This window comes from Myxine glutinosa, chromosome 9, assembly GCF_964187855.1.
Source record: "Myxine glutinosa chromosome 9, kmMyxGlut1.1, whole genome shotgun sequence".
Classification (NCBI taxonomy): Eukaryota; Metazoa; Chordata; class Myxini; order Myxiniformes; family Myxinidae; genus Myxine; species Myxine glutinosa.
Genome location: NC_136269.1, coordinates 103,074,630 through 103,101,143, shown reverse-complemented (window position 1 = coordinate 103,101,143; position 26,514 = coordinate 103,074,630). Strand labels below are relative to the sequence as shown.

The window sequence follows — 26,514 nt, the reverse complement described above, 5'->3', positions numbered from 1 at the left end:
TCTATTTTTAATGCCATTTCCTCTTGTTTGAGCTCAAATTCTATCCTCATTGCTTTCTCCATTTCTCAGAATTTAGTCTCCAATTTTGTCTCAAATTCCCCCAGTCTGTCCCTAATTTGATTATCCATTCTCCCCTCTATTTTATCAATTTGTTCCCCCAGTTCTTGTGTTATTCCCTCAAATTTTCCTTTCAATTGTTCATTCATCTCCCTCATTTCATTCCTTTGTTCACTCATTTCATTCCTTTGTTCACTCATTTCATTCCTTTGTTCACTCATTTCATTATTTTGTTCACTCATTTGTTCATTCATTCCCTCAATTTTGTTTTCCAATCGTGCATTTATTCCCTCAATTTTGTTCACTCATTTGTTCATTCATTCCCTCAATTTTGTTTTTCAATCGTGCATTTATTCCCTCAATTTTGTTTTCTATTCCGTTAATTTTTTCCTCCAATCATTCACTGTTGTTACTCATTTATAATTTCATTCCATTAATTTGTCCCTTCAATTCATTTGTTTGGGTATTCATTTGTTCTTTCATTCCCCTCATTTCCATTAATAAATTGAACCAAGACCTGGTTGGACATCGTACCTTTTCCCTGCGCCTCTGGCTCCGCCATTGTGGGGGCGGGGACTCGAAAGCTCAGGACAGGGGGAGGTTCCTGCCCTATCCTCAAACTAATTTACCCTCCACCCGCTTCCTTCATCCTTGTTCCCTTCCAGCCGCTCCATTTTGTTGACGTCCACCATTATGTGACAAGCCGTTGTCCCCGCGTGCACTTAATTTCCTCAGAAAAAAAAGAATTTAAATTTCCCGCGCTGCCCTTGTGCTCTCTCGACCCCAATCACTATATAATTTGGACCTTGGTACTACGATCCTCTCCCCATCAATGAGAGAAAGACGATCGTTTAAAATTTAGAGTCCAAAAGCTGAGCGCAATTTGCACTCAGCGAGTGTCGCACTTGCACCCCAGACACCGAGTGTCTCACAAGGGTCGAATCCCAAACTCTTGACACCATTTGTCAAGTACGTGGCCGATGAACACCAGCATTGGACAGATAGCCGAACAGTTAATGCCGAGGCTGCAGTTCCAAACTTGGTGGAATTATTTTTGGCACGCGCGGGCAAAGAAAACCAGGGTCTTACCTGTACGATGGAACCACAGGGCTTATTCCTCGAACACACAAACAAATAAACACACACGACAAAACGGAAATGAAATTCAACGAATAAGGAATTTATTACAAACTAGCTGAATGCACGCGGCGTTGCCCGGGTTCTTGTTGAATGAATTTAATCTTCTGTACTAAAAAAAAGGAATAAAACGCGGCCTTGCGAAGCAGCGGAGTTTGACTATCCGGCCGTGGCCGCATTTCGTTCATTTACTACTATAATTCAGCTTTTACTCGCGGCCGTAGAAGATTGACGACTATAATTAAGCTCAGCTTTTAATTGCGAAATGGGCACAGCCTGGCCGAGGCTGCCTCAACCGGCCTTGCTACCTAGCCTATAACCTTCCCCGGGCCTGTCCCGACATTTTTTGTTTCAGAGGTTTCCTCCTATCTTTCACCGTTAAGGAGATTAGCGCGTGCAGACAAACAAACAAACAAACAAACAAAAACTTTCTTTTATATATATAGAAGATAATTGTAAACCAAATAAAATGAATGTGAGGTGAAAACTATTTCCTAATTTGAGACGCCTCCAGTCGGACACGCAGACACGACAGGGGAAAACATGAAATAAAAGAATCGTGTGGTGAGATAATCAGCCTGCTACAAAGAGGACGAACATGAACGATCCCCGAGTCTCCGCGCTGCGCCACATGGCACACTGAGGCGTGAAGCGGCGGCAAAACGTCCTCCGGTCGTTCCACGCTCCACAAAGCTCCTATGAATCTCTCAGGCGCACATGGCACGAAGCGCAGCCGTCCTCCACTCATGCCAGAACAAGAGAGAGAGCCTTTTTCCAATGTAATGGCGACCCTTTCGTCGTTGAAATAAAACAGAAGGGAAAATCGCAGGAGGCAATACATACTGGGAATTATTAATCTTACACCCTATCTAACTAACACAAAAACCACCCTCTGTGTGGTGACATGCAAACACTCTTAACCTGAAAATTTACCCTGCTTATGTACATCGAGGTGGGCTTCCGCTTCGCGTCACACGGTCCATGCTAAACTAAACCATCCGACCTTTCCTAAGGTATTTCATCTCTACCCCCACAAACGTAACGGTATTATAAAAAGGGCAAATAAAAATCTCGAATGGTATTGTGGGGATGGTGATCGGGGGTGACAGGTGTGAAATAGATTACTTTGTTTTGTGAAATGCATGTGAAATGCCATTGTTAAACATTTAGCACAAGTGTATGCGTTCTGTGTGAAAACAATAGAGCATGTGTATAAGTGTGTTGATATCATGACCTCTCCTGTAATGAGGAGGCCCTCTCCATGGATAAGATGATAATTGTGACTCCTCCCCACTCTCCACCGTAATGTGTCGAAAAGCTTTCCACCATTCCTCCCCCCTTCCCCCTCCCCCTTCCCCTCCTCTCATGAAGCCTTTAAATAGTTTCCTCCATAATCTGTCTGTTTCTTTAAAGTGAACCCGATTTCACCAGCTCCACAAGCCCCAGCAAGTCCCCCCTCCCCCCCCCTCTCGATTACTGCAAAATGCATCGCCTTGTGACCGTACTCCAAGGTAAGAGCTGCACCCATACTGACAACTGCCAGACCTGCCTGAAATGGCTCACTACCGTGGGCGTGGCGAGAGAGACCGAACAGAAAACCAATGAGCGCAAATTTACCAAGATGGAAATAGCGTACGATCTTCAGACACAGATGTTGTCGTCATTTTTCTCGCACAAGCACAGACCTTCCTGCTTATCTGCGGCTTGATGCTAGCGTTGGCACAAACGATTCCAGATAGTACATAGATGTATCTTAACTTGATGAAAATATGGGATCGGAGTACTGTGGCACCGTTCCAGGGTGCCCGCCTTCACAGGATGTGATTGCACAGCCAATTTTGCACGCAAGGGTAAAGCTTGTCCATTGGTGTTGTTGGAGAAAGACCACAAATTCAGGAAAGCCTTTGTTAAATAAAAAAATAAACTAGGATAGTCTCCAACCATATCCCCAAGTTTGTTCACAGACCTAGAGGGCTTTGTCTGTACCCTGTATGGGAAACCGAAGGAGACGTCTGTGAATACTGCCGGACACATCCTCTTCCAACAATATTTCGCACCAAAGCACAAATCTAAGCCTCTGGAGAAAATCAAGAGATCAGAGCCTAGCACTTTGCCTCCATGCATGTCTGTTCTCTCCGAGAAAGTGAAGCGAACAAACCTGGTTACTTCTATGTGGAAGAGAGCAACAACATCCGATCCACATACCTGGGAGACAGAGGAGAATGGATGGAGAATGGCCAATTATTTGTGCCAAATACATCCATAGATCCACCATAAAATGGTTTGAAGGCAGACAGGCTCCAGGAGATATTTGTTGCCAGATTAACAATGCCACAGACTAAGAGATGAGTGATGATGAAGATAATGAGATGGCTGAATACTCTTCTTCCTCTGTTAAGGTAGACTGATATTGACTGCGAATTGACATTCTCCAGTGTAATTGACAAGGACGTCGACGATAATGTGTGATGCCGAGGATGATGAGACGGCTGAATATTCCTCTGATGAGACGGCCACTGATCTGGACTGAGAAATGGTATTTTTTAAATGAAATTTAGTCATTTAAACAGAATCTTGCCATAAGCTCGGACTTTTTTTTGGCATAATCTATCTTCTATATGTATATATAAAAGAAAATTTTTGTTTGTTTGTTTGTCTGCACTCGCTAATCTCCTGAACGGTGAAAGATGGGAGGAAACCTCTGATACAACAAATGTCGGGACAGGCCCCGGGAAGGTTATAGGCTAGGTGGCGAGGCCGGTCGAGGCCGCTTCGGCCGGGCTGAGCTCATTTCGCAATTAAAAGCTGAGCTGAATTATAGTAGTCAATCTTCTACGGCCATGAGTAAAAGCTGAATTATAGTAGTAAATTCATTCAAAAAGAACTTAAAATGTCGGGACGGGCCCCGGTAAGGTTATTGGCTAGGTGGCGAGGCCGGTCGAGGCCGCTTCGGCCGGGCTGGGCCCATTTCGCAATTGAAAGCTGAGCTGAATTATAGTAGTCAATCTTCTACGGTCGCGAGTAAAAGCTGAATTATAGTAGTAAATTCATTCAAAAAGAACTACAAATGTCGGGACGGGCCCCGGAAAGGTTATAGGTTAGGTGGCGAGGCCGCCTCGGCCGGGCTGGGCCAATTTCGCAATTAAAAGCTGAGCTGAATTATTGTAGTCGATCTTCTACGGCCGTGAGTAAAAGCTGAATTATAGTAGTAAATTCATTCAAAAATAACTTAAAATGTCGGGACGGGCCCCGGAAAGGTTATCGGCTAGATGACGAGGCCAATCGATGCCGCCTCGGACGGGCTGGGCCCATTTCGCATTTAAAAGCTGAGCTGAATTATAGTAGTCAATCTTCTACGGCCACGAGTAAAAGCTGAATTATAGTAGTAAATTCATTCAAAAAGAACCCTGGCAACGCCGGGTGCTTTTGGCTAGTTACACATAATATAAGCTAGTTTCATTGTACAATTAATTTATATTGCCTGGTTTTCATAAGCAATTGCTTTTGAACAGGGGCACTGAGAGGGGTGGGGTGGGGGGGTATTTACCCCGTGACCCAAACCTAATAGGGGCCCACAATTAAATGTGTTAAGAAGCAAATCCACATATCGGAATAAGTGAATAACAACCCAATTTCCCTTAAACACGACATGTGTATCTGACAACGAAAATACAGAAAGCTCTGTATAGGTTGTTTAAAAAATAATAAGGGGGGGGGGGGGAGGGGCTGCACTTATTATTGCCCCAGGGCCCATCCTGGCTCTCAGCAGCCCTGCTTTTGAAAGACAACGGTACACAAAAAACAACGATAACGGTAGTTTCTGATAAAATGGGAGTAGGGGAAGCATTGTGTCAATTTTATCCAGAATAACTATGTTCCCATGACAACTACCGATATACACAACAATAACATGTATTTTAAGGCCATTTTCCCTGCTAGAGCGGGGGTTAGGAGGATCCTCATGCCCGAAGAAGATCCTCATGCCCGAAGCCCACTTTCCCGAAGGATCCTCATGACAACTACCGATATAAATGAACAAATGAGTACCTGCGGCAACTTTCTACATGTATAAAATACAATTTATCCTAATACCTGTTAACACCTGTTACGTAATTCATGTCAAGCACTGTTCAAATCGTAGCAATCACCTTCTCTATATTCAGATCATATCATCTCTAATAACCATATTGTCCGATTCCATGTCTTTTGAATATTTGCCCATGTCCACCAAGAGGTGGGCTTTATTTTAATACCTTGCATGCACGTATTTTAGATAACTCTGAATTAAAAACGATTTTTTGACATTTTTGGGTGAAAAAGCACAAAATGGCATTTTTCACCAAAAAATAAAATGATGAATAAAATGATGAATAAATTCATCTGTTCAGCAATAAATTCAGCAATGAATAAATCATTTTTCATATTCAGAACAAAATTCTGATTCAGAAATCATCATCAAACCCTTTGTACTCAGACACCTGATTAAAAATGCCGCCGTGGCAATTGGACTAAATGGAAGAATGATTTGTGTCTGCATAGACAAAATAATATCTTTTTGCAAAGCACCATGAACAAGAATTCATACAAGTATTGGTTCGGAGCAGTGCGTTTATTGAGTGTATGAAAGCATACATCATTACATCCGCCACCGAAGGTGGATAGAGGTTATGGTTTCACCCCTGTCTACCTATCTGTCTGTCTGTCTGTTTGACTATGAACAAGATATCTTAAAAAGTTGTGGACGGATTCAGACGAAATCGTATGTGACAATCGTATGCGTATGTGACAAGGACGAAATGATTAGATTTTGGTTCAGGTCTGAATCCAATTCGGCCATCATTGGGATACAAGACATAAGCTGTCCAGCCTGAAGGAGGTATGTACTCTACCGAGTGGGGTTATAGTTCATCTTGTAAATAAAAGCTATAAATATTGATACATTGGTATGGCTCTTTATCCAGAATTGATTGTAGAGACAGTAAGGTGGAGAATCATCAAAGTTGGTGCACATTTTCAAAAAAATCAATATTTCCGCCATATTTGCTTACCTAATAAATACATGGTTCCCTCGAGCGATTAAAGTGGCCAAGGTGTATGTCACCAGCCCTACCAGGATACGCTGTGACTTTCAGAGACGTGCACCTGATATCGTTTTAATTGTAATTTGTTGGAAAAATTGTCTCCCGCAGATCCTGAGAATATGGAGTCTTGTGACTCGCAAATCTTTGACGTGGTCGAAGAGGATGTTGTTGACACGAACATGCACCCCACGTCCTTCAAGGTGCACTTTGTCAAGGCAGTCGAAGACAATCTGGGTGTGTGCAAACAACCCTATTGAAGGCGCACAGGGCAAGCCTATATTATCTTGAGTGATGGCATGTCATTGATAGGAAAGGATGATAACCTTTCCATGTTTGGTAGATCATAAGGCAGGCTGTTCCACTTCAATAATTCTTGCGATTATTGGAGCAAACCATTTGGATTGTGTTGTTGGGCATTTTTGTAGCTCTTTTTTGCAGGAGGCAGTGCGACTGCAGAACCAGGGGATGAGCAGATAACGCAAGGCACGGTGGATGTGCTGGATCAAAGCACCGCTGCACTTACTCCACCTGACACGATCATGGGCCCGCAGGATCCTCTATCTGAGGTTGAGGATATCGGTACGATTTGGTGCTTTTTCCACTGTCAAATATTGATAGGAACACTGAAAAACAGTTATGATCCGTAGTTTGGTACAACTATTTGATGCACAATGCTTGGCCAAAAAAGGAAGTCCATTTCCTCGTGGTCTTTTGGGCCTTCAGGGTCTTTTGGATCTTCTGGTTCCTTGGGGTATTTTTGGGCCATTTGAGTCTTTTGGGTCCTCTGGATCTTTGGGGTATTTAAGGGTCTTGGTGTATTTTGGGTCTTAGAGGTAATTTAGGTATGTGGGGTCCACTGAGTTCTCAGGGTCTTTTCAGTGTTTTGGATTGTTTGGGTCTTTGGGGTCTTCAGGGTATTTTTAGTCTTCAGGGTCTTTTGGGTTTTTGGGGTATTTAAGGGTCTTTGGGTTATTTTGGGTATTTTGGGTCTTCAGGATCTTTAAGGGTATTTGAGGTATTTTGGGTCTTTGGGGTATTCTGCGTGTTTGGGGTCCATTGAGTCTTTGGGGTCTTTTCAGGCTTTTGGGTCCTTAGGGTCTTCTGGGTCCTCTGTGTTGTTTGGGTCTTCTGGGTTATTGGGGTCTTCAGGGTCTTTGGGGTATTTGGGGTCTTCAGAGTCCTTGGGCTCTTCTGGGTCCTTGGGGTCTTTTGAGTCCTCTGGGTCATTTGGATCCTCGGGGTCGTTTGGGTCTTTTGGATCGCTGCGGTCGTTTGGGTCTTTTGGATCGCTGGTGTCGTTTGGGTCTTTTGGATCGCTGGGGTCGTTTGGGTCTTTTGGATCGCTGGGGTCACTTGGGTCTTTTGGATCCTTGGGGTCTTTTGGATCCTTGGGGTCTTTTGGATCCTTGGGGTCTTTTGGGTCTTCTTGGTCATTGGAGTCATTTACGTCTTTTAACTGGTGGACACACAGTCATGTTCAAAGACTGCCCATTAAAACCCCACTCGAATCCTCTCCTAAAGCGCTACTGAAAGCCTTTAAAACCTATGCTTATGTAGGGGGACAGACGTCACACAAAGACACATTGTGTTTTATATGGTAGATGTGGTTGGCATATTTAACTGATGATGGGCAAAGACTATAGGCCCTTTGAAAAATTATATCGGAAGGTGGTTGCACTTGAAGGACTGCATGATTTGTATCATTGCGAAACACAAATCACGCAGCCACACAAAACTCTGTGGCATTGTGGTTAGATGCAGCATTTCCCAACCTGGGGGAAATTTCCCCCTGGGGGAGAAATTTTAGGATTCCAGGTGGGGAACTTATTCCAAGGGAAATACAATATTAGCATTCATGTAATACAATATTAGCATGTAATATTGTGCTTTAGTGAATAAATCTCAAATCTTTAATTATTTTGTTCTTCGACTTTTTACTTAACATAAACATTTATAACATCGTCGGTAAATAAACATTTATATACAATAATTTTTTTAAATAAAATTTATATGTGTGAGTGTGTATGAGTCTCTGTGTGTGTGTCGGTTTGTATGTATGTGTAGGAGTGTGTGGGTGTGTGTGTTGCTATATTTTTATGTTATTTATTATGTTATTGTTATGTCGGTGGGGTAAAGCAATATCTAGAGTCAGGTAGATCTGAATAGGTAACATGCTTCGTCTGTCGCGATAGGGAATCTGCCCTGTAATAAGTTCCATGTGTAGTCCAGTTTGTCGGGTAAGAGTATACCTGTGAACATACCAGGATGTTCGAGTGTTAGATAGTGTAGGGATTAAGATAACAGCCCTTGTGTGTCACACCTGGTAATCAAACCTTTGTCCCTTATGGCAATGCATACCCATATAAACACTTAGACAGGCCCTGTAGTGCACACACTAATTAAATTCCCTTCCCTGACAATGACTTCGGAAGAAAACAGGCAAGAGGCCAGTTCCGGGCACCGCCGCATGGGCCGCAGCCAGCTACACCTCCGGCAGGCCTAGCAACATAGAGTGACACGAGCGATCACCACGCTACAGGGAACGAGTGATTGGTTGGCGCGGAAGGCGCGAACCTCCAGCCAATCAGGGCGAGCAATACCAGGTGGGAGGGACTCGGCCAATGAGAGGGCGCCAGCAAGAGGGAACATTGGAGGAGAGTGAACGCAAGGTGATAAAAGGGGATGCACGGCATCTTCAGCAGCTCTAGTTTTTGGGTTCTTCGCTGTCTTGCGCATCACGTCCCTCTGGCTCTCTTGCGCAGCTCTAGCCCTGGTGCTCTCTGGCTGTCTGGACTTGCTTGAAGCTCTTGCGTTTCTTCTTGGTCTTGGGGGGGTCTTGGGGGGTCCTGGTGGTCGTTGGCTCGCCATCTGCGTGGTGCTTGGAGCGGTGCTCGGTGCCTGTGCTTGGAGCAGTGCTCAGTGCCTGTGCGGGAGCGGGGCTCGGTGCTGAGAATGGGCGGGGCCTCGTGTGCGAACGGAGGGGGCGTTGGCTCGGGCCTAGCAGAGCGTGGGTGGATTGGAGCTTGGAGCCGGACGGGGCCGCGTTGAACGGACTGCACTACAGACAAGATAAGACTGCACTCACGCCCCACATTTACACTTGCATGACGATTTCTTTTATTAATTCCTTCCTGTGTCTCGTTTCTGAAGTGAGGTGTGTGGGATCCCAACTTAGGCTCTTTATTTGATTACCGTCACATTTCATTGTCTCGGGTTCCGAAATAAACGTGTTTATTTTTGTACATTCTAATTCGGTGTCGAGTACATTAATTTCCCTGCAGCTGCCGTCGGTTCGCTGAAGATAAGCGCTTTTGCCACAGCTTCCACTTCCCTTCTTCCTCCCGCGTTGTATAGCCGAATCCGTGTTTGGTCGTCGCCTCAAGTAAATCCGTTCTGGTCCATCCGCGGTGCCTGGTCTTAACTGGAAGGGTCTGCGCGACATTATTTATGTTATTAAGCGAATAAATTTTGTGTTTTGGCTGCTTTTTTCCTTGTTCATATATATATATATATACAGTGAAACCTTGACTTACGAGTTTAATTCGTTCTGTGACCGAGCTCGTAACTCAATTTGCTCGTTTCTCAAATTAAATTTCCCCATCAAAATGAATTGAAATGCTATTAATCCGTTCCAGCCCCCCAAAAACCACACCAATTTTTTTTGAAATATACAGTATATATAAAAATATCTCGCGCTTTATATTTCACCTGTATGCAGCATACAAGTTGGCAGGATGGCCTGGACTGGAGGTACGCACATTTGACTCTAAACTGTCCAGCCTGGGTTTGAATCCCGACCCAGCTATAACCTGTCATGTCGGTGTTTCACAGGCAGGGTGATTCATCAATGTGTGTACCGCTAAACTGGGCGCCCCGTTTGCGTCCCATTAGTTGTTGGATGTTAAGGATCTCACCGTGTCTTCCACAAAGAGAAGGCGAGCTATCGTCGGCACTCTGAACAAGTTGTGGCCTGGCATGCTCTTCTCCTCTGCTGTTATATACGTCCTCCTCGGCATCTTTTTCCAGAAGAGCCCTGTCTCGTCACAGTTGAAGATTTGCTGGGGGATGTATCCTTCGGCTTCTATCAGTTCGGCAAAAGTTATAATAAAATCTTCAGCTGCCTTCACATCCGAGCTTGCTGCCTCACCATGCCTGACGACGGAGTGAATGTCGGTCCTCTTCTTAAAATTATCAAACCATCCCCGACTGCCTTTGAATGACTCTTCCGATGCCTCGTCCGTTGATGTTCCCGCCGTCTGCTACACCAAATCCCCGTAAATGTCTCGTGCCTTCTCACAGATGATGCTCTCGGTCACGGTATCTCCTGCGAGCTGCTTCTCCGTCAACCACACAAACAACAACTTCTCCATCTCTTCATGGACAGAGGTCCGGAGCTTTGAAATAATCTTAACGCCCTTGGCTGGCGTTATAGCCTTTATCGACTCCTTCTGCTTCAAAATCGTACATATCGTAGAAGTACTACGATCGTACTGCTTCGCCAAGTCGACAACACGCACACCTCGCTCATGTTTTTCAACGATTACGTGTTTTATATCCAAGCTCGCTCGCTCGTAACTCAGATCTCGGCTCGCATCACAAAGCAAAAAATCGACCGAGCGACGGCTCGTATCTCGGAAAACTCGTAAGTTGGTGCACTCGTAAGTCAAGTTTCACTATATATATATATATATATATATATATATACATATATATATATATATATATATATACAGTGGAACCTTGACTTACGAGTGCCCCAACTTACGAGTTTTTCGAGATACGAGCCGTCGCTCGGGCGGTTTATTGCTTTGAGATGCGAGCCGAGATCCGAGTTACGAGCTTTCGCCACCCGGTCACGTGGTTATCTTGCCGTGCAAGTACAGTATCTCTGACGTATAGCGCTACATTTTTGTTTTCGCATGTTGGTTATTTTGAGTTTTGCCGCCAGGTGGGTTCCGGTCACGTGGTTATCTTGCCGTGCACGTACAGTATCTCTGTCGTATAGCGCTGCATTTTTGTTTTCGCATGTTGGTTATTTTGAGTTTTGCCGCCAGGTGGGTTCCGGTCACGTGGTTATCTTGCCGTGCACGTACAGTATCTCTGTCGTATAGCGCTGCATTTTTGTTTTCGCATGTTGGTTATTTTGAGTTTTGCCGCCAGGTGGGTTCCGGTCACGTGGTTATCTTGCCGTGCACGTACAGTATCTCTGTCGTATAGCGCTGCATTTTTGTTTTCGCATGTTGGTTATTTTGAGTTTTGCCGCCAGGTGGGTTCCGGTCACGTGGTTATCTTGCCGTGCACGTACAGTATCTCTGTCGTATAGCGCTGCATTTTTGTTTTCGCATTTTGGTTATTTTGGAAAATTTCATGTTCATGTCGAACATTTCATGTTCATGTTCATGTTTTCATGTTCATGCCATGCCAGGCCACAACTTGTTCAGAGTGCCGGCGATAGCTCGCCTTCTCTTTGTGGAAAACACGGTGAGATCCTTAACATCCAACAACTAATGGGACGCAAACGGGGCGCCCAGTTTAGCGGTACACACATTGATGAATCACCCTGCCTGTGATTCACCCATGACAGGTTATAGCTGGGTCGGGATTCAAACCCAGGCTGGACAGTTTAGACTTTAGAGTCAAGTGTGCGTACCTCCAGTCCAGGCCATCCTGCCAACTTGTATGCTGCATACAGGTGAAATATAAAGCGCGAGATATTTTTATATATACTGTATATTTAAAAAAAAATTGGTGTGGTTTTTGGCGGGCTGGAATGGATTAATAGCATTTCAATGCATTTCAATGGGGAAATTTGATTTGAGATACGAGCAATTTGAGTTACGAGCTCGGTCACAGAACGAATTAAACTCGTAAGTCAAGGTTCCACTGTATATATATATATATATATATATATATATATATATATATATATATATATATACAGTATATATATATATATTGTTATGAATTTGGTAGAGCAATATCTAGAGCTAGGTAGATCTGAATAGGTAGGTATTCGGCTGTCGTGACAGGGACTCTACATGTAATTTATTGATGTTCAGGCGGTTGTCGGGGTAAGATGTATGAGTGTGGATCTACCTGGAGATTCGAGTGTTAAATAGTGAGGGATTAAAGGTAACGCCCCTGTGAGTATCACCTAGTAATCAAACCTTTGTCCTTTATGGCACTGCAAACCACATAAACATTAGTTAGGTCCTTAGCGCAACATTAAATAATCCCCTTTCCCTGACAAGGACTTCGTATTAAATTGACAGGAAACCAGGTCAAAAACACCGCCATAATTGGCCGCCACCGTGTACACCTCCAAAGGCCTACAAACCTGGCCGGCACGTGTTATGCCGGGACCGCAGGGTCGCGTAACGGGGGAGATGTCAGGAGTCGCGGGAGGCTTTGATTGGCTGAGGAGTGCGCCAATGTGACGTCATCGGCGACCAATATAGGCGACGGTCGGACGCCATTTCAGGAGTTGAGTTGAGTTCGTGGCAAACGCAGACGCAGGCAGGCACCAGAGAGTTGAGTCGCAAGTCACACGGAGTTAGTTCGCCAGTTGGAGTTGGAGAGGACACGCCATTTCGGGCAGTCGCAGTCGAGTTCGAGCTTGGCAGTGAGCAATTGAGAAGCGAGTTGGAAGGACGAGACGTGCAGTCACACCTGCGTTCTCTCCGGTCCTGTCTTCGTGCTTTGTGTGGGGATCGACCTCGTGTGAAGCTGCTGGCTTGCGTTGGGTGCTTTGGAGCGTGGTGCACGGACCTGGTGGGCGGCGAGAGGATCGGAGCCTGGTGGAGCAAGGCCTCGTGGGTGCATCGGGGCCGAGCGGTGCCGGGGTGGACGGCAAACAATACAAGACGACAAAGACAGATAAGCCGAGCTCCTTGTGTACATTTTACAAGACGTGTTATTTTCGTAATTAATCTCCCTCGTTTGTGTTTGCTGTCTGTCGTGTGGGGACGTCCCGATTAGAGTTATTAGATTTACCGGCGGGCTTTTTCACTGGCTTTACTTTTCCTAATAAACCCTTATATTACTTTTTGTACATAATATCTGAACGCAGTTTTCCTGGGTGTTTGATTTTAATAGATAAGGTTGCGGAGCCTTCGCTGCGTCCCGCCATTCCGCGCGTTGGTGTTGAACTTGAGTCCGCCATTGAGTGTTCGCCTCGGGAGTTAAAGTCTCGCAAATCGGTCATCCGTAACTGTGGTGTTAATCACGGTTACGCGACAAGTGGTGTCAGGAGTGGGATTTGAACCCGTCGGACAAATTTTTTGTCCGCGGCGAGACATCGACACGGTCGGACAAATTTTTTTGTCCGCGGGGAGACATCGACACGGTCGGGCGTACATTGCGCCCGACGTTCGAACGCAAAATTTTTATAGTCGAGGCGGAGAAATTTAATAATCAATCGGGCAAACGGAGCGCGATATCGCGTCTTCGTCAAATTTAAATTGTGTTTCAGGAATTATTAAAATAAATACGCGCGCGGGGTACGACCTTCCGGAAAGCGGATGTCGGAGGTCGACGAAATGGAGGTGCGTAGTGAGGCCTCCGTCAGCGTCGGGAGTGAGCCGGAAATGGGGGATAAGGAGGATAGCGTTGGAACTTTCCCCGCCGTTGGGACGGCCCCGATAGATCTCTAGACCATAGTAAATTTAATAAAAGACATGAGGGCTCAGAGTGAGCGATTGGGGAACCGGATGGATGCTCAGGGTGAGCGATTGGAGGAACAAATGGGAGAAATGAAAAGTGGGATGGAAAATAAAATGGAGTCCCAGGGGAAGGAATGTAGGGAAGGAATGAAGGGAATGAGTGATCGATTGGAGGAACAAATGGGAGAAATGAAAAGTGGGTTGGAAAATAAAATTGAAGGGATGGAAAATAAAATGGAGTCCCAGGGGAAGGAATGGAGGAATGAAATAAAGGAAAGGAATGAACAATTGGAAGGAAAAATTGGGGAAATGGCACAGCAGCTGGGGGAACGAATTGATGGCATAGAAGGGAGAGTGCAAAACCAAATTACGGACAGACTGGGGAAATTTGAGGGTAAAGTAGAAACTCAAATGGGGGCACAGGAGAAGCCAAAGGTGGCAAAAATTGAATCGGAACGGGGGGAAGCTAGATTGGGAACAGGAGAGAGTACGGCCCATGCAGATGTGCACGGGGCTCAGGAGCCGGGAATGGCAAAATTGGGAATTGCACAGGGAATGGCAATTGAAGTAAATGGGGAGACCGCAGGTCCACAGGTGGATGGGGAATGTCCACAGGTGGATGGGGAATGTCCACAGGTGGATGGGGAATGTCCACAGGTGGATGGGGAATGTGTACAGGTAGAGGGGGAATGCCTGCAGGTAAACGTGGAGAGTCCACAGGTGAGCGGGGAAGGAAATTTGGAATGTGAGAGTTGTAATGGGGAATGTTTCCCACATTCTGGCCTGGTTGTTTATCGGGACCGTGTGGATGTCACAACACCCCAACCGGGGGATGAATTTGGAATTGTGCAGCACCAGGGCGGTGGTGCGGAGCAAGAGGGGGTAGAGTTTTTGGGGGTCCATGCGATAGAGCCGGACCGGGTATTTATTGGGGATATTGATCAAAGCCTGGCGGGGCCAGGAATGATTTCTAATGATGAGGATGAGTTGATCCAGCGGCTGGAGACCTGTGACAGTCCCATGGAGGTAGAGCTTGTTCAGGCCCAAAGGAGTCTGGGGGAAGAGGTGAGTTGGTCCAAGGAGGTGGTTGGAATGACCGAGGGGACGCTCACTGTACACTGCTATTTGGAAACAGAGGCTCCAAAATTGGACAACCAGTTGGGGGAGTGTGTTGGCTCCGGGCTGGATTTGGATCTTGGAGGATCGGGAGATAGAGCTTCTGGAGATTTGGTCCCTGTAGGGAATTTGGATCAACTGCAGGGAGGGGCAGAACAACCGGTGGTAGAGGTTGTTCCCTGCAGCTGCGGGTTGGCAATGGGAATGAAAATTTGTAAAATAAAATGTAAAATAAAATTACAATGGGAAATTGATTTGGAGCAGCCATGGTGGGGATTGGTCCCCGGGCTGCGGGATTTGGACATGGAGAGGTCATGGGTGATGGCCTCGGGCAAAAGTTGCCCCTTTCAAAATTTGGGTATGCCGGCCAGCTGGGGGGCTGTGATGGCGAGATTTGGACGTGGGGTCCAGCCTTGGGTGTCGAGGTACGACCTGGGTCCCACGGGGGGTCTGGTGGAGTGTGGCGTCCCTTGTCCGTCGGGGCGCCGTCCGAGCTGGTGGCTCGGGCCGGCAGGGTCACCGGACCCTGGTGGGGGTTAAGACCTCCAGAGGGGTCCGAGGTGGTTTCTCAAGTCTGGGTTGGCATTTATTGAGGACCACTAGGGGGAGGTGTTGTGGGTCGCGCTTTGGTGGTGGCACTGCGGACGGCCAACTTGGGACTGATGTGGTGACCACCCGGGCATGCGGCCTGGCACTCTCCTCCAGGGACTCTGGGACAACCAGCATGTGGTGACCTGGCATGGTGGTTGGTCTATGGACGCGGGTCAAACCGAATGGACAGGGATGGAGATAGCCTGCCGGACAACCATTGGGGCATCTGTGGAACGTGATGGTGTGAGTGACCTTCCACAGATGCTCCGTTATGATTTATGGACTCTCGGGTTGGGAAGAGAGCCATGGGGATGTGAATCGGGAGATGTGTAACGAGCCGAGCATATGGGCCATGCTCGGCTGGCATGTGTATGGCAAAGCATCCTTCTTTGGTGAGGTTAGTGAAATGTGATAAATGTTTAGCATGGGTAATCTGTGGGTTAGATGGAAATTTAAGGGTGGATTTAGAAATGCCATGGTGGACACTGTACAGTGACGCCATTATTGATCCAGGTGTGTAGACCAAAGTGTTGGAGGCTGTGATGAAATTAATAGGGTAGCAAGACACAGCTTTCATCTGGTTGCGGGGGCAACTGTGCTGATATTTGGGACGCGGGATGATGGGGATGTAGTTGTGTAGCCTGAGGGTCAACGTGGTGCTGTGCGTGTCCGAGGTGTGTGGACCATGTCTTCTGGGTGAGTCTCCTGGTGGAGCATGGCTGTTGACTGGACCTTGGTGTGGTCAAGTGTGGGTGAGCACTGGGGGGCTGCAGTTCTGTAGTCGGACTGGGGGATGATGGGGAGGTGCAGGGGACGTGGCTGTAGGGATGCCACGCACTGCGACCGTGCCCCCCAGGGCCGAGGTTGTGTGTGCGGTAGTGTGTGTTTTGGCAGCAAGTGCTCACCACATTGGCCAGCTGGGGCTGCTGCAGCTGTGTTCCTCGCAGGGGGGGCCGAAGGATGGATGGTGGGTCGCACCCTTATGGACGCTCATGGGCCATGTTGGCGTTTTGACTGCTCACCTTGTCCCGGTGACCCTTGCACGGTAGAGGTGCAGAGCTGTCGTGGCCACAGGTAGTTGTGTGGTGATGATCACCGTTGGATGCGGATCCACATACCTGCCAGTGTAGTGGGGACAAAAGAGAAATTTGGAAGTATTTGGTAGGCCCAATGTGAAATTTTGGGAATTGTATGGGTGGATGGCACCTTTGGACCTGACCAACCTGCAACTACCTGCACTTGAGGTGAGTGTTTTGAGGAGTACTGTCCCAGGCTTCAGGACTTGCTTTGGAAATTGGGGACATGTAAATTGGAGTTGGGAGGCGGGTGTGAGTGATGACATGGCCGGTGAGGGGATGGAATGGGAGCCACAGTGTCTTGTGGGTGGCGTATGTTTTTGTATTGTGGTTACGTGTTTTGATGTGGTCGTGAGAGTGGAACCTGGAGAGTGTGTGATGATTATTGGAGATAATGAGGGGTGATAATTGTGCTTTTGGAAATGTGCTTTTGGGAAGATGTGATGGTTTAAATGTGAACTGGGGGAATTTCACATGTAGCAGGCCATGGCAAGCCTTGTAACACCTTTTACACCATCTATGGAATTGTACTGAATTGTGCTGAGTTGTGTGGAGAATTGAATGGCAGTGGGGGAGGAAGTGTGTTTTGGGGTCTTGTGGGTGGGGAAGGTGTGTGTGTCCGCAGGTACAGAGCAAGCTCTGAGGAGCGATGCCTGCGGGCCCCCCTCTGCGGCAATTACCCCTGGCAGCCGGTGGTAACTGGAAATTGGAGCTCGTCGGTGGAGGGTCTGGTTGGGCGCCGCGGGGTGAGGAAGTCCCCCGGTGACCCGTGTTGCTGCGTGAAAGCAGGAGGCAAAGGAGCCTGGTGTGTGTGGAGACCCTCACCGGCGAGGCAACGGCGGAAAGGGGCTGTTGGGCTGTCACGGGGCCAAGAGGTAAAGGGGGGGGGGGCAATGAATTTGTAAGTCGGTTGACTTGTTTTTGGGACTGCGGGCACCACAGCCTGATGCGCCCCCACCATCTTTTGTGCGGTACCTCCCCGCTGCCTAGTTGAGGAATGCACACACACGTGAATGACATCAATGCCATGGTCCTGCAGGGGGGTGTATTGAAGAAGAACCTTATTGATTTTTGAAATGCCTTGATGACCTATGGAATGAGAATGAGTGGTTAAGGGGTCTGTGTAGCATGAATGTGGGCGAAATCCACCGAGCCGTGTCACTCACCACATCTGGACAGGGCCCGTGGAAATTTAGGGGGATGCATTGGGGATGGCCCCGCAGGTAAGGTTGAGTCTTGTGGCATCCACCGGGGGACGCGGTCTGTAGACCGGGGTATGTACAAAGGTTAGAGTTTTGAGTTTGGAAAGATGGTTAAGTTTTGTGGTTAAGTTAGTGTTGTGTGTTTTGTTTCCTCCCTCCACAGGAACAACGAAGAAAATGTACATACTTGCATGATGGTTAAGGGGTTCAGCATGTTAAGGAAGTGTAGGTAGGTAGTCCGACTCACTTCCCACAGCCCTTCCTGATTTATTTCATAGGTTAATTAAGTGTGTGACAGTAAGTGTTAAGGCTGGAATGGTAGCGCCTGCGGTGAACCTTGCAGGAGCTACGGTTCCAGGGGGGGGGCTGTGTTATGAATTTGGTAGAGCAATATCTAGAGCTAGGTAGATCTGAATAGGTAGGTATTCGGCTGTCGTGACAGGGACTCTACATGTAATAAGTTATTGATGTTCAGGCGGTTGTCGGGGTAAGATGTATGAGTGTGGATCTACCTGGAGATTCGAGTGTTAAATAGTGAGGGATTAAAGGTAACGCCCCTGTGAGTATCACCTAGTAATCAAACCTTTGTCCTTTATGGCACTGCAAACCACATAAACATTAGTTAGGTCCTTAGCGCAACATTAAATAATCCCCTTTCCCTGACAAGGACTTCGTATTAAATTGACAGGAAACCAGGTCAAAAACACCGCCATAATTGGCCGCCACCGTGTACACCTCCAAAGGCCTACAAACCTGGCCGGCACGTGTTATGCCGGGACCGCAGGGTCGCGTAACGGGGGAGATGTCAGGAGTCGCGGGAGGCTTTGATTGGCTGAGGAGTGCGCCAATGTGACGTCATCGGCGACCAATATAGGCGACGGTCGGACGCCATTTCAGGAGTTGAGTTGAGTTCGTGGCAAACGCAGACGCAGGCAGGCACCAGAGAGTTGAGTCGCAAGTCACACGGAGTTAGTTCGCCAGTTGGAGTTGGAGAGGACACGCCATTTCGGGCAGTCGCAGTCGAGTTCGAGCTTGGCAGTGAGCAATTGAGAAGCGAGTTGGAAGGACGAGACGTGCAGTCACACCTGCGTTCTCTCCGGTCCTGTCTTCGTGCTTTGTGTGGGGATCGACCTCGTGTGAAGCTGCTGGCTTGCGTTGGGTGCTTTGGAGCGTGGTGCACGGACCTGGTGGGCGGCGAGAGGATCGTAGCCTGGTGGAGCAAGGCCTCGTGGGTGCATCGGGGCCGAGCGGTGCCGGGGTGGACGGCAAACAATACAAGACGACAAAGACAGATAAGCCGAGCTCCTTGTGTACATTTTACAAGACGTGTTATTTTCGTAATTAATCTCCCTCGTTTGTGTTTGCTGTCTGTCGTGTGGGGATGTCCCGATTAGAGTTATTAGATTTACCGGCGGGCTTTTTCACTGGCTTTACTTTTCCTAATAAACCCTTATATTACTTTTTGTACATAATATCTGAACGCAGTTTTCCTGGGTGTTTGATTTTAATAGATAAGGTTGCGGAGCCTTCGCTGCGTCCCGCCATTCCGCGCGTTGGTGTTGAACTTGAGTCCGCCATTGAGTGTTCGCCTCGGGAGTTAAAGTCTCGCAAATCGGTCATCCGTAACTGTGGTGTTAATCACGGTTACGCGACAATATATATATATATATATATATATATACAGTATATATATATATATATATATATATATATATATATATATATATATATATATATATATATATATATATATATATATATATATATATATATATATATATATATATATATATATATATATATATATATACATATATATATATATACATATATATATATATACATATATATATATATACATATATATATATATACATATATATATATATATATATATATATATATATATATATATATATATATACACACACACACACACACACACACACACACACACACACACACACACACACACACACACACACATAAGGGGGGGGGGGGGTGGGGTGGGGGGAAATCCGGACGATTGAACTGGTTGAAGGGAGAAACGACAGAAAAACGGTTGGGAACCACTGGGTTAGAGCGTCCACTGTGAGTCTGGGAGGTTGAGGAATCAATCCTGATCACAGCCGAGTCATTCCATAGACTTTAAAAGTGGGATGTCCTGCATCCTCGTTTGACGCTCAGCATTTAGCTGAGTTGACATCTCATGGGGTTGTGGAGTTGAAGGGTGTGGGGCAGGGGAGGGGGTGGTGCAGAGTAGAGTCCCTTTATATACAGAGTTGCGACATAGAGGGTCCGGAAAAATCTAGTCACGTGATTGCGTGGAGCCATTTTGAGTCCATCGCGGACAGGATCAGGATCGGACGCCGCCGTAGTACGCGGTCGCTTCCTGTTTGTTTTTCCGGTCAGTCATTGTGAGGGAGGGAGTATTTATTAATGTGTGTGCTAATGGGGCTAACTAATGTATGTGATGTGTTGCCATAAGGGACACCGGAATGATCACAGAGGTTTCACACTCGTGAGAATTAGCATAAACCCTATAACTATTTAACATGCCCCATTCCTCGTAATGGGGACGAAGATACACCTTAATCCGAACAAACCGGGCTGGACAGGTCCCTGACTTGCGTACATCGAGAAGATTCTTCTTCCTCGCGACATCGGAGCACCTACCTATGCAGATCTACCTAAATCTATATATCCCCTACCCAACCGACATAACAGTAGCAATGCAACTGGTGAGGTTTATTTTTGAGATAGATGAAGTGTAACAGTTTGGAATGCAGAGGTTTGCTAATTTTGAACATCTTTCTGTGTTTTCTTTTAAACTATATTGTGTGAGTAAATGCTCTTTGGGTCGGCTCCTTTTGTGGTTTTAGGTGCTTTGGATATGATGGATGATTTCTACATGGGCATGTTTGTTGGCCAGGAGGAGGTGGTTTCACTAGAAAAAGACTCCTCTGTAGGTGATGCTGATCTGGATTCAGAAATTCTGCCAATCCCTTTGGCCTGTGGTGACGGTAAGGAACATTTGTGTCAATAGTAGACAAATATCACTTGATATTATGAACTCTCACGCGTGATGGCAACTATGGCCAATAATCTTAACTTGACGATCACAGATATTTGTAGTTGGGGAATACAAAAATTAATTTGCTCTACTTGTATGGAACACTACAAGTGTGGAAAAGCCACAAAGCCGTATTTGCAGACTGCCGTTGGTCCATAAATCCAAGGTAGGGGCAAGAGAGCTAAAGTGAGACAATGAAGCACTTCTGCGGGCAATATAATGTAGTGGACTGGACTGATCTATGTGGAATGTTCGAGGCTAGTGGCCAGACGAGATCCATGGCAGCAAACCTTCTGGATGGAGACGACGACAGGTGACATGGCCTGATTGATGTACTTGAGTCGTATTTCCATCTTGACTCTTGTACAATCCTGAGTGCTGTATTGAAATACATACCTACGAGGTGTGTTTATTTAATCATGAGACTGGATTCCTTACGAGTTGGGAAAATTTGTGTTATTCAATGCTGAATTTTGAGTTCCTCCAGATTCTGAGTCGTATTGAAAGGTGTCAATCACTATTTTCCCAAGGGAATGCTTATCCATGCAGGTCTATAAGACTACAGTAATTTTTCAACAATCTACTGGTGCACAGAGGTAAGAAGATTCGTTTTGATTAAGATAGTCTTTGGCCTCATGCAGTGATGGTAAGAAGGAAGATTCGTTTTTGGATTTAAGTGCAAACTTAAAACTGCAAACTTTGCTTCCAAAGCAAACTGCTCTCTCTCATGCACAGATTTATCCCATCTCGTCTTCAGTTGTCTTACCCTTCCTCCGGTCCATGGTACACTGAATCTTGTGGTGAGGCAGTTGCCCTGAAACAACTTGCCTTTGCCTCTTGGAAGGCTAATCCAACTGAAGGCAATCTCAGTTCCTTCCACCAAGCTCGGAACAAGTGTGTCTACCCTCAGGAGTGCCAGGAAGCACTATCTCTCCACACTCAAGAATGAACTCTCAAACCTGTCTCCTTCCTCCAAATCCTGGTAGCGTCTGGTCAAATCCGTTTCTGGTGTTTGTTCCCCCTCCATCCCCTCCCTTACCTCAAATGGCCACACAGTTGACATCGCACGTGACAAAGCCGAATGCCTCAACTCTGTATTTGCCTCAAAATCTTTAGTCCCAAACCCATCTCTCTCTGTTCCCACCTTTCCCAGTCGAACCCAACTGCTCCTGGACTCTGTGTCCTTCTCTCCTGACAAGGTGGAGGAGTTTTTGTCTAACCTCGACTCTGATTCTGCAACTGGACCAGACGGCATCAGCCCACGGGTCCTAAAATCCTGCTCTGCCGCTCTATCTCATCCTCTCTCTGTTCTTTTCACCCTATCTTTTGCTCAAGGTCATCTGCCAGCATCCTGGAAATCAGCAAACATTACCGCTTTACACAAAAAGGGGCAAAAACAGATCCTTGCAACTACAGACCAATCAGCCTGCTCCCAGTTATCAGCAAAGTCATGGAATCCATCATTTCTTCAGATATGAAATCTTTCCTCTTCTCCAATGCCTTGATCTCTGATCATCAATTTGGTTTCAGACCTGGTCACTCTACTCTGGTCATGCTGCTTCTGCTGTCTCAAAAATGGATGGAGGTCCTCAATGCCAAACAGGAAATCAGAGCTGTCTCCCTTGACATATCACATGCCTTCGATACGGTCTGGCACCCAGCTCTGCTCACCAAACTCTCCTCCTATGGTATCCATGGAAATCTCCACGCATGGCTTGCTGACTTCCTCTCTGGTCGTAGTCAACGTGTGGCCCTGAATGGATTTCTCTCATCTCCCCTTCCTGTTCAGGCTGGAGTTCCCCAAGGCAGTGTTCTGGGCCCTGTGCTTTTTCTGGTCTTTATCAATGATCTCTCCGACTCTCTGGAAAATCCTCTCTATCTCTTTGCTGATGACTCCATTCTCTGCCGCTCCATTCCTCTTCCCTCAGATCGGCAGTCTGCTGCCTCCTCACTCTCTGAAGACCTGGACAAAATCACAGACTGGTCAAACAAGTGGAACATGTCTTTCAATCCTGACAAATCTCACACTCTTACTATGTCTCTCCGAAAAGATCGACTGGACAACCCTCCCATCTACTTTCTCAACAATCCTCTCCAAGAAGTTCTGTCGCTCAAGCTTTTGGGTCTCACTATCTGCCATGATCTTTCTTGGGAAAACCACATTTCCAAGCTGGCCTCCAAAGCCAGTCGCCGACTGGGCATCCTCCGTCGTGCGAAGTCCTTCCTTGGCACACCTGAGCTCCTCACCACATACAAGGCTTTCATCCGCAGCTCAATGGAATACTGTTCTCCCCTATGGGCCAGTGCTCCTGCCTCACACCTAGCTTGGCTTCACGCTGTTGAAACCAAAGCTTTCAGAATCATTGGAATCTCCCGCGATGAAGCTATCTCTGAGGGCCTTTCACTCACTCACCGCAGGCAGGTAGGTGGTCTTTCTGTCTTCTACCGACTCCTCACCGGCCTTGCTCCCCCAGCTCTCTCTGTGCTCTGTCCCCCAAATATTCCGACAGGTCGCACAAGATCTGCCAGCAACCCTCTGATGGTTAAACTGCCGAAATCTCGGCTCTCTGCTCACCTTCACTCTTTCATTCCTCTTTTCTCCTGCCTCTAGAATAAACTCCCACACCCCCTTCAATCCCACTCCTCCCTGCAGGTCTTTAAAACAGCTGTTCACCACCATCTCTTATCTTCCCCCATCCAAAACCTTGATCTTTTCTACCCCCACTAATTCACCCCAGATCCACCTTGTTTGAAATTCCAACTTCTTTCTTGGAAGTCCTGGCAGTGTCCATATGTTTTTTCCTTCTCCCACCCCCTCTTCCCATGGCTCCCCCCCCCAAAGCCCTCTCCCTCCCACATCTCTCGATGTCTCCATGTCTCTCGGTCCCTGCTCTCAAATGTTGTGTTTGTGTCCTTCCCCCTCTCTCCCCATCTTGTCTACCGCTCCCGATGTTATATGTTTTATGTGTCGGTTTGTCTTTCTGTGTGATTAATGTTCGCTCTTTCACGAGCCTCGATCTTGTATTCAAAAAAAAAAAGAAAAAAAAAAGTGATCAAATTTGCTCATATATTTGAAGATGTTGAAATAGGTTTTTCAAAAGTTCGCACTTTTTGTCAAGTTGTTTTCTTTGCATTGGAAGTTAGTCTGCCAGCTTTTGTAAGAGGTTGTGAAGTTTGTTGCTTTGTAATAGCCAAGGTGGTCTTTGCACTGCCTTGTGATGGAGATTTTCATTACGATCCAGTGATATCCCGATTTACTCGGTTTGCCAGGTTGCTGTGACAGGTTCGGTAAATTTGTGTTGCTGTTGCTAATGTTTGTATGAAATGTTTTAGACTCAAATGGAGGGCAGAAGGTCGTGGATTCAGGATCGGATTATGTGTCCACTGTGCAAAATGAGGTAGGCAATGCATCTTTTCTCACCTGTGATCAACTGAAAATGGGGTTAATGTGCACTGTGAGCTCAACTCAAATCACGGTAGTTTTGTATGGTAAAATAATTTCATTTCATCATTAGGTTTGGCTTAAAGCATAATTATCGTACATCATTCTTTCTTTTTTTTTTCTCTTATTGTTTTTCTTTTTAGGATTGCACAGTTGAACCAAAAGAGGAAATCACCCTCGGTACAATGACTGCTCCCCTTTCGACATTCCTGGATGACTTGTCCAATATTGATGCATCTTCAGTAACAAATGGTTTCATACTCGATCTCTTTAATCATATGAAAAATACAAAATGTTTCACGTGGAATGACGTACAAAATGCATTATCGTTTGCATTCCCGTCCCTTTCACAAACCTCTGTCCCGACCTTCTACAACGGTTGTATGCAAGTTAAAAATAAAAGGACGTCAATGCTTAAAAAGTGCGACAAAAGTACCCTAGACAATTTCCTAGCAGACCAGTATATTCCACCAACATGTAGGCCGAGAAAAAAGAAGGATTCAGAATCGCTGGTCTCAAAAAATCATAAAATGGCTTCAGAGCTGCAAAAACTGAGCGAAGAATGTACTTTCCTTATGGATGAGAATTCACGTCTCGAAGAACAATGTGACAAAGTAACTGGAGAAAACAAGGACTTGTGCACGCTAATTAAGGCGACTGGTTACCCCGCAAAAATTTCTCGAACTCTGAAACGGAAAGATGCATCCATTGCTCTGTGGAAGAAAAAGTATCAGGAATTGAACAAAAGTTAAAATTTGGAATCTCGAGATAGAATAAAAGTAGTGTTCAGGCAGTTGCGGTTTTTCATCGTTATAGTGCAGTCAAACGTTATTAGGAATTATTAAACTTTCACGAGAGTGTGGATTTGGTAGAAAATGCCGTGTATCGTTACCTCTCCTGGATATTTCTGGAAGTTTGCAACGCATCTTCAGAATTGGATAGAAAACTGGCTCAACATGATTCCTGTATCTGAAGAAGAAAATATCTCAAAGTTGATTGTGAACGCAACATGACCAGTTTAAAAAGAAATGAAATGATAGAAAGTTGAGAAAATAATGATTGACAAACAACAAATGATGCAGTACTGGTAACTTTGAAAAATAAGTGATACAGTATCATGTCCCAATGTACAGTGACTGAGTGAAGAGCAAACGACGAACACAACTCTTCAAACTCGAGCTTCCATTAACTACATGCAATCTATCCTTCCAGGTAATCCCGAATTGACCATTTGCGATCCTCTGATAATTTTTTTCTGCTGGTTTGCATCATTACTGATGTGTACCTGTGTGGCTGATCCATTGCTTCCTGTAGATTAGGGCACAGATTTCACTATTGTCCCAGCAGACAATGGTCGCATCTTTTCTAAAGGCACCGTGGTATCTTTAATGCACACCAACAAATGTGAGCAGACCATTGAGCTTGATGGCCTCTCTAATTGATGGCGTGACCATTTATTCAACACCTCACCTGTGAAGCACCAGTGACTGTTAATAGTCTGGTTGGGGATCAAACGCAGATTCGACGTCTCAAAGGCAAGTGCGCTACCTCTGTGCTATCCTGTCTTTGGCCCTATGTGCAATTAAAAGTAGCATAACTGGTCTGAAGATGATGCACTATACTACACTGAATACATTCAAGAGTTTTGTTGTTGTTGTTGCAATAGTCATGTAACTTTTCAATTTTTTCTCGTTTCTAAATGCTGTACATTTGATATCTTTTTATATTTTTAATATCTTATTGTGGCGATTTTTAGTTTGTTGTGCAGACAATTTTCTTTTCAACATTGATTAATAAATGCTGACCTTGTTATTGCTGTGTTTGTTATCTTTTGCATTCGAAATTTTTGAATTAAAATAGGTCTGGGTCATGGGCATGCTGAGATGAAGGAGTGGGATGGATCCACCTTTAGAGGCCATTTTTCCCCACAGAACGGGGGTTGGCCTTTTTCAGGCACCTTGGTCCCCTTTTTGAAGCAATGTTTTATGGCCGGATGCTCTTCCTGCCACCAACTCTGTTTAGTCACCTCTTGCGACACACAGGGAATTACCAGTAAACTGGTCCTCAATTTGCCGACC

General features: G+C 46.0%; 1 protein-coding gene across 8 annotated transcripts in view; it reads left to right on the top strand.

Moving 5' to 3' along the window:
* The window catches only part of LOC137435172 (uncharacterized), a 63,388-nt gene extending 37,140 nt beyond the window's left edge, over positions 1–26,248 (top strand). For 7 of the 8 annotated variants that reach the window (XM_078784607.1, XM_078784606.1, XM_078784611.1 and 4 more), the window contains exons 4-8: positions 6,384–6,509; positions 6,714–6,854; positions 20,804–20,944; positions 24,328–24,392; positions 24,580–26,248. In XM_078784607.1, the coding sequence (XP_078640733.1) occupies positions 6,384–6,509; positions 6,714–6,854; positions 20,804–20,944; positions 24,328–24,392; positions 24,580–25,188 (1,082 nt within the window). In that variant the 3' untranslated portion in view covers positions 25,189–26,248. Of the gene's footprint in view, positions 1–6,383; positions 6,510–6,700; positions 6,855–20,803; positions 20,945–24,327; positions 24,393–24,579 lie in introns of all 8 variants that reach the window. The other variant, XM_078784610.1, reaches the window with a different exon arrangement.
* Positions 26,249–26,514: the final 266 nt, after the last annotated feature.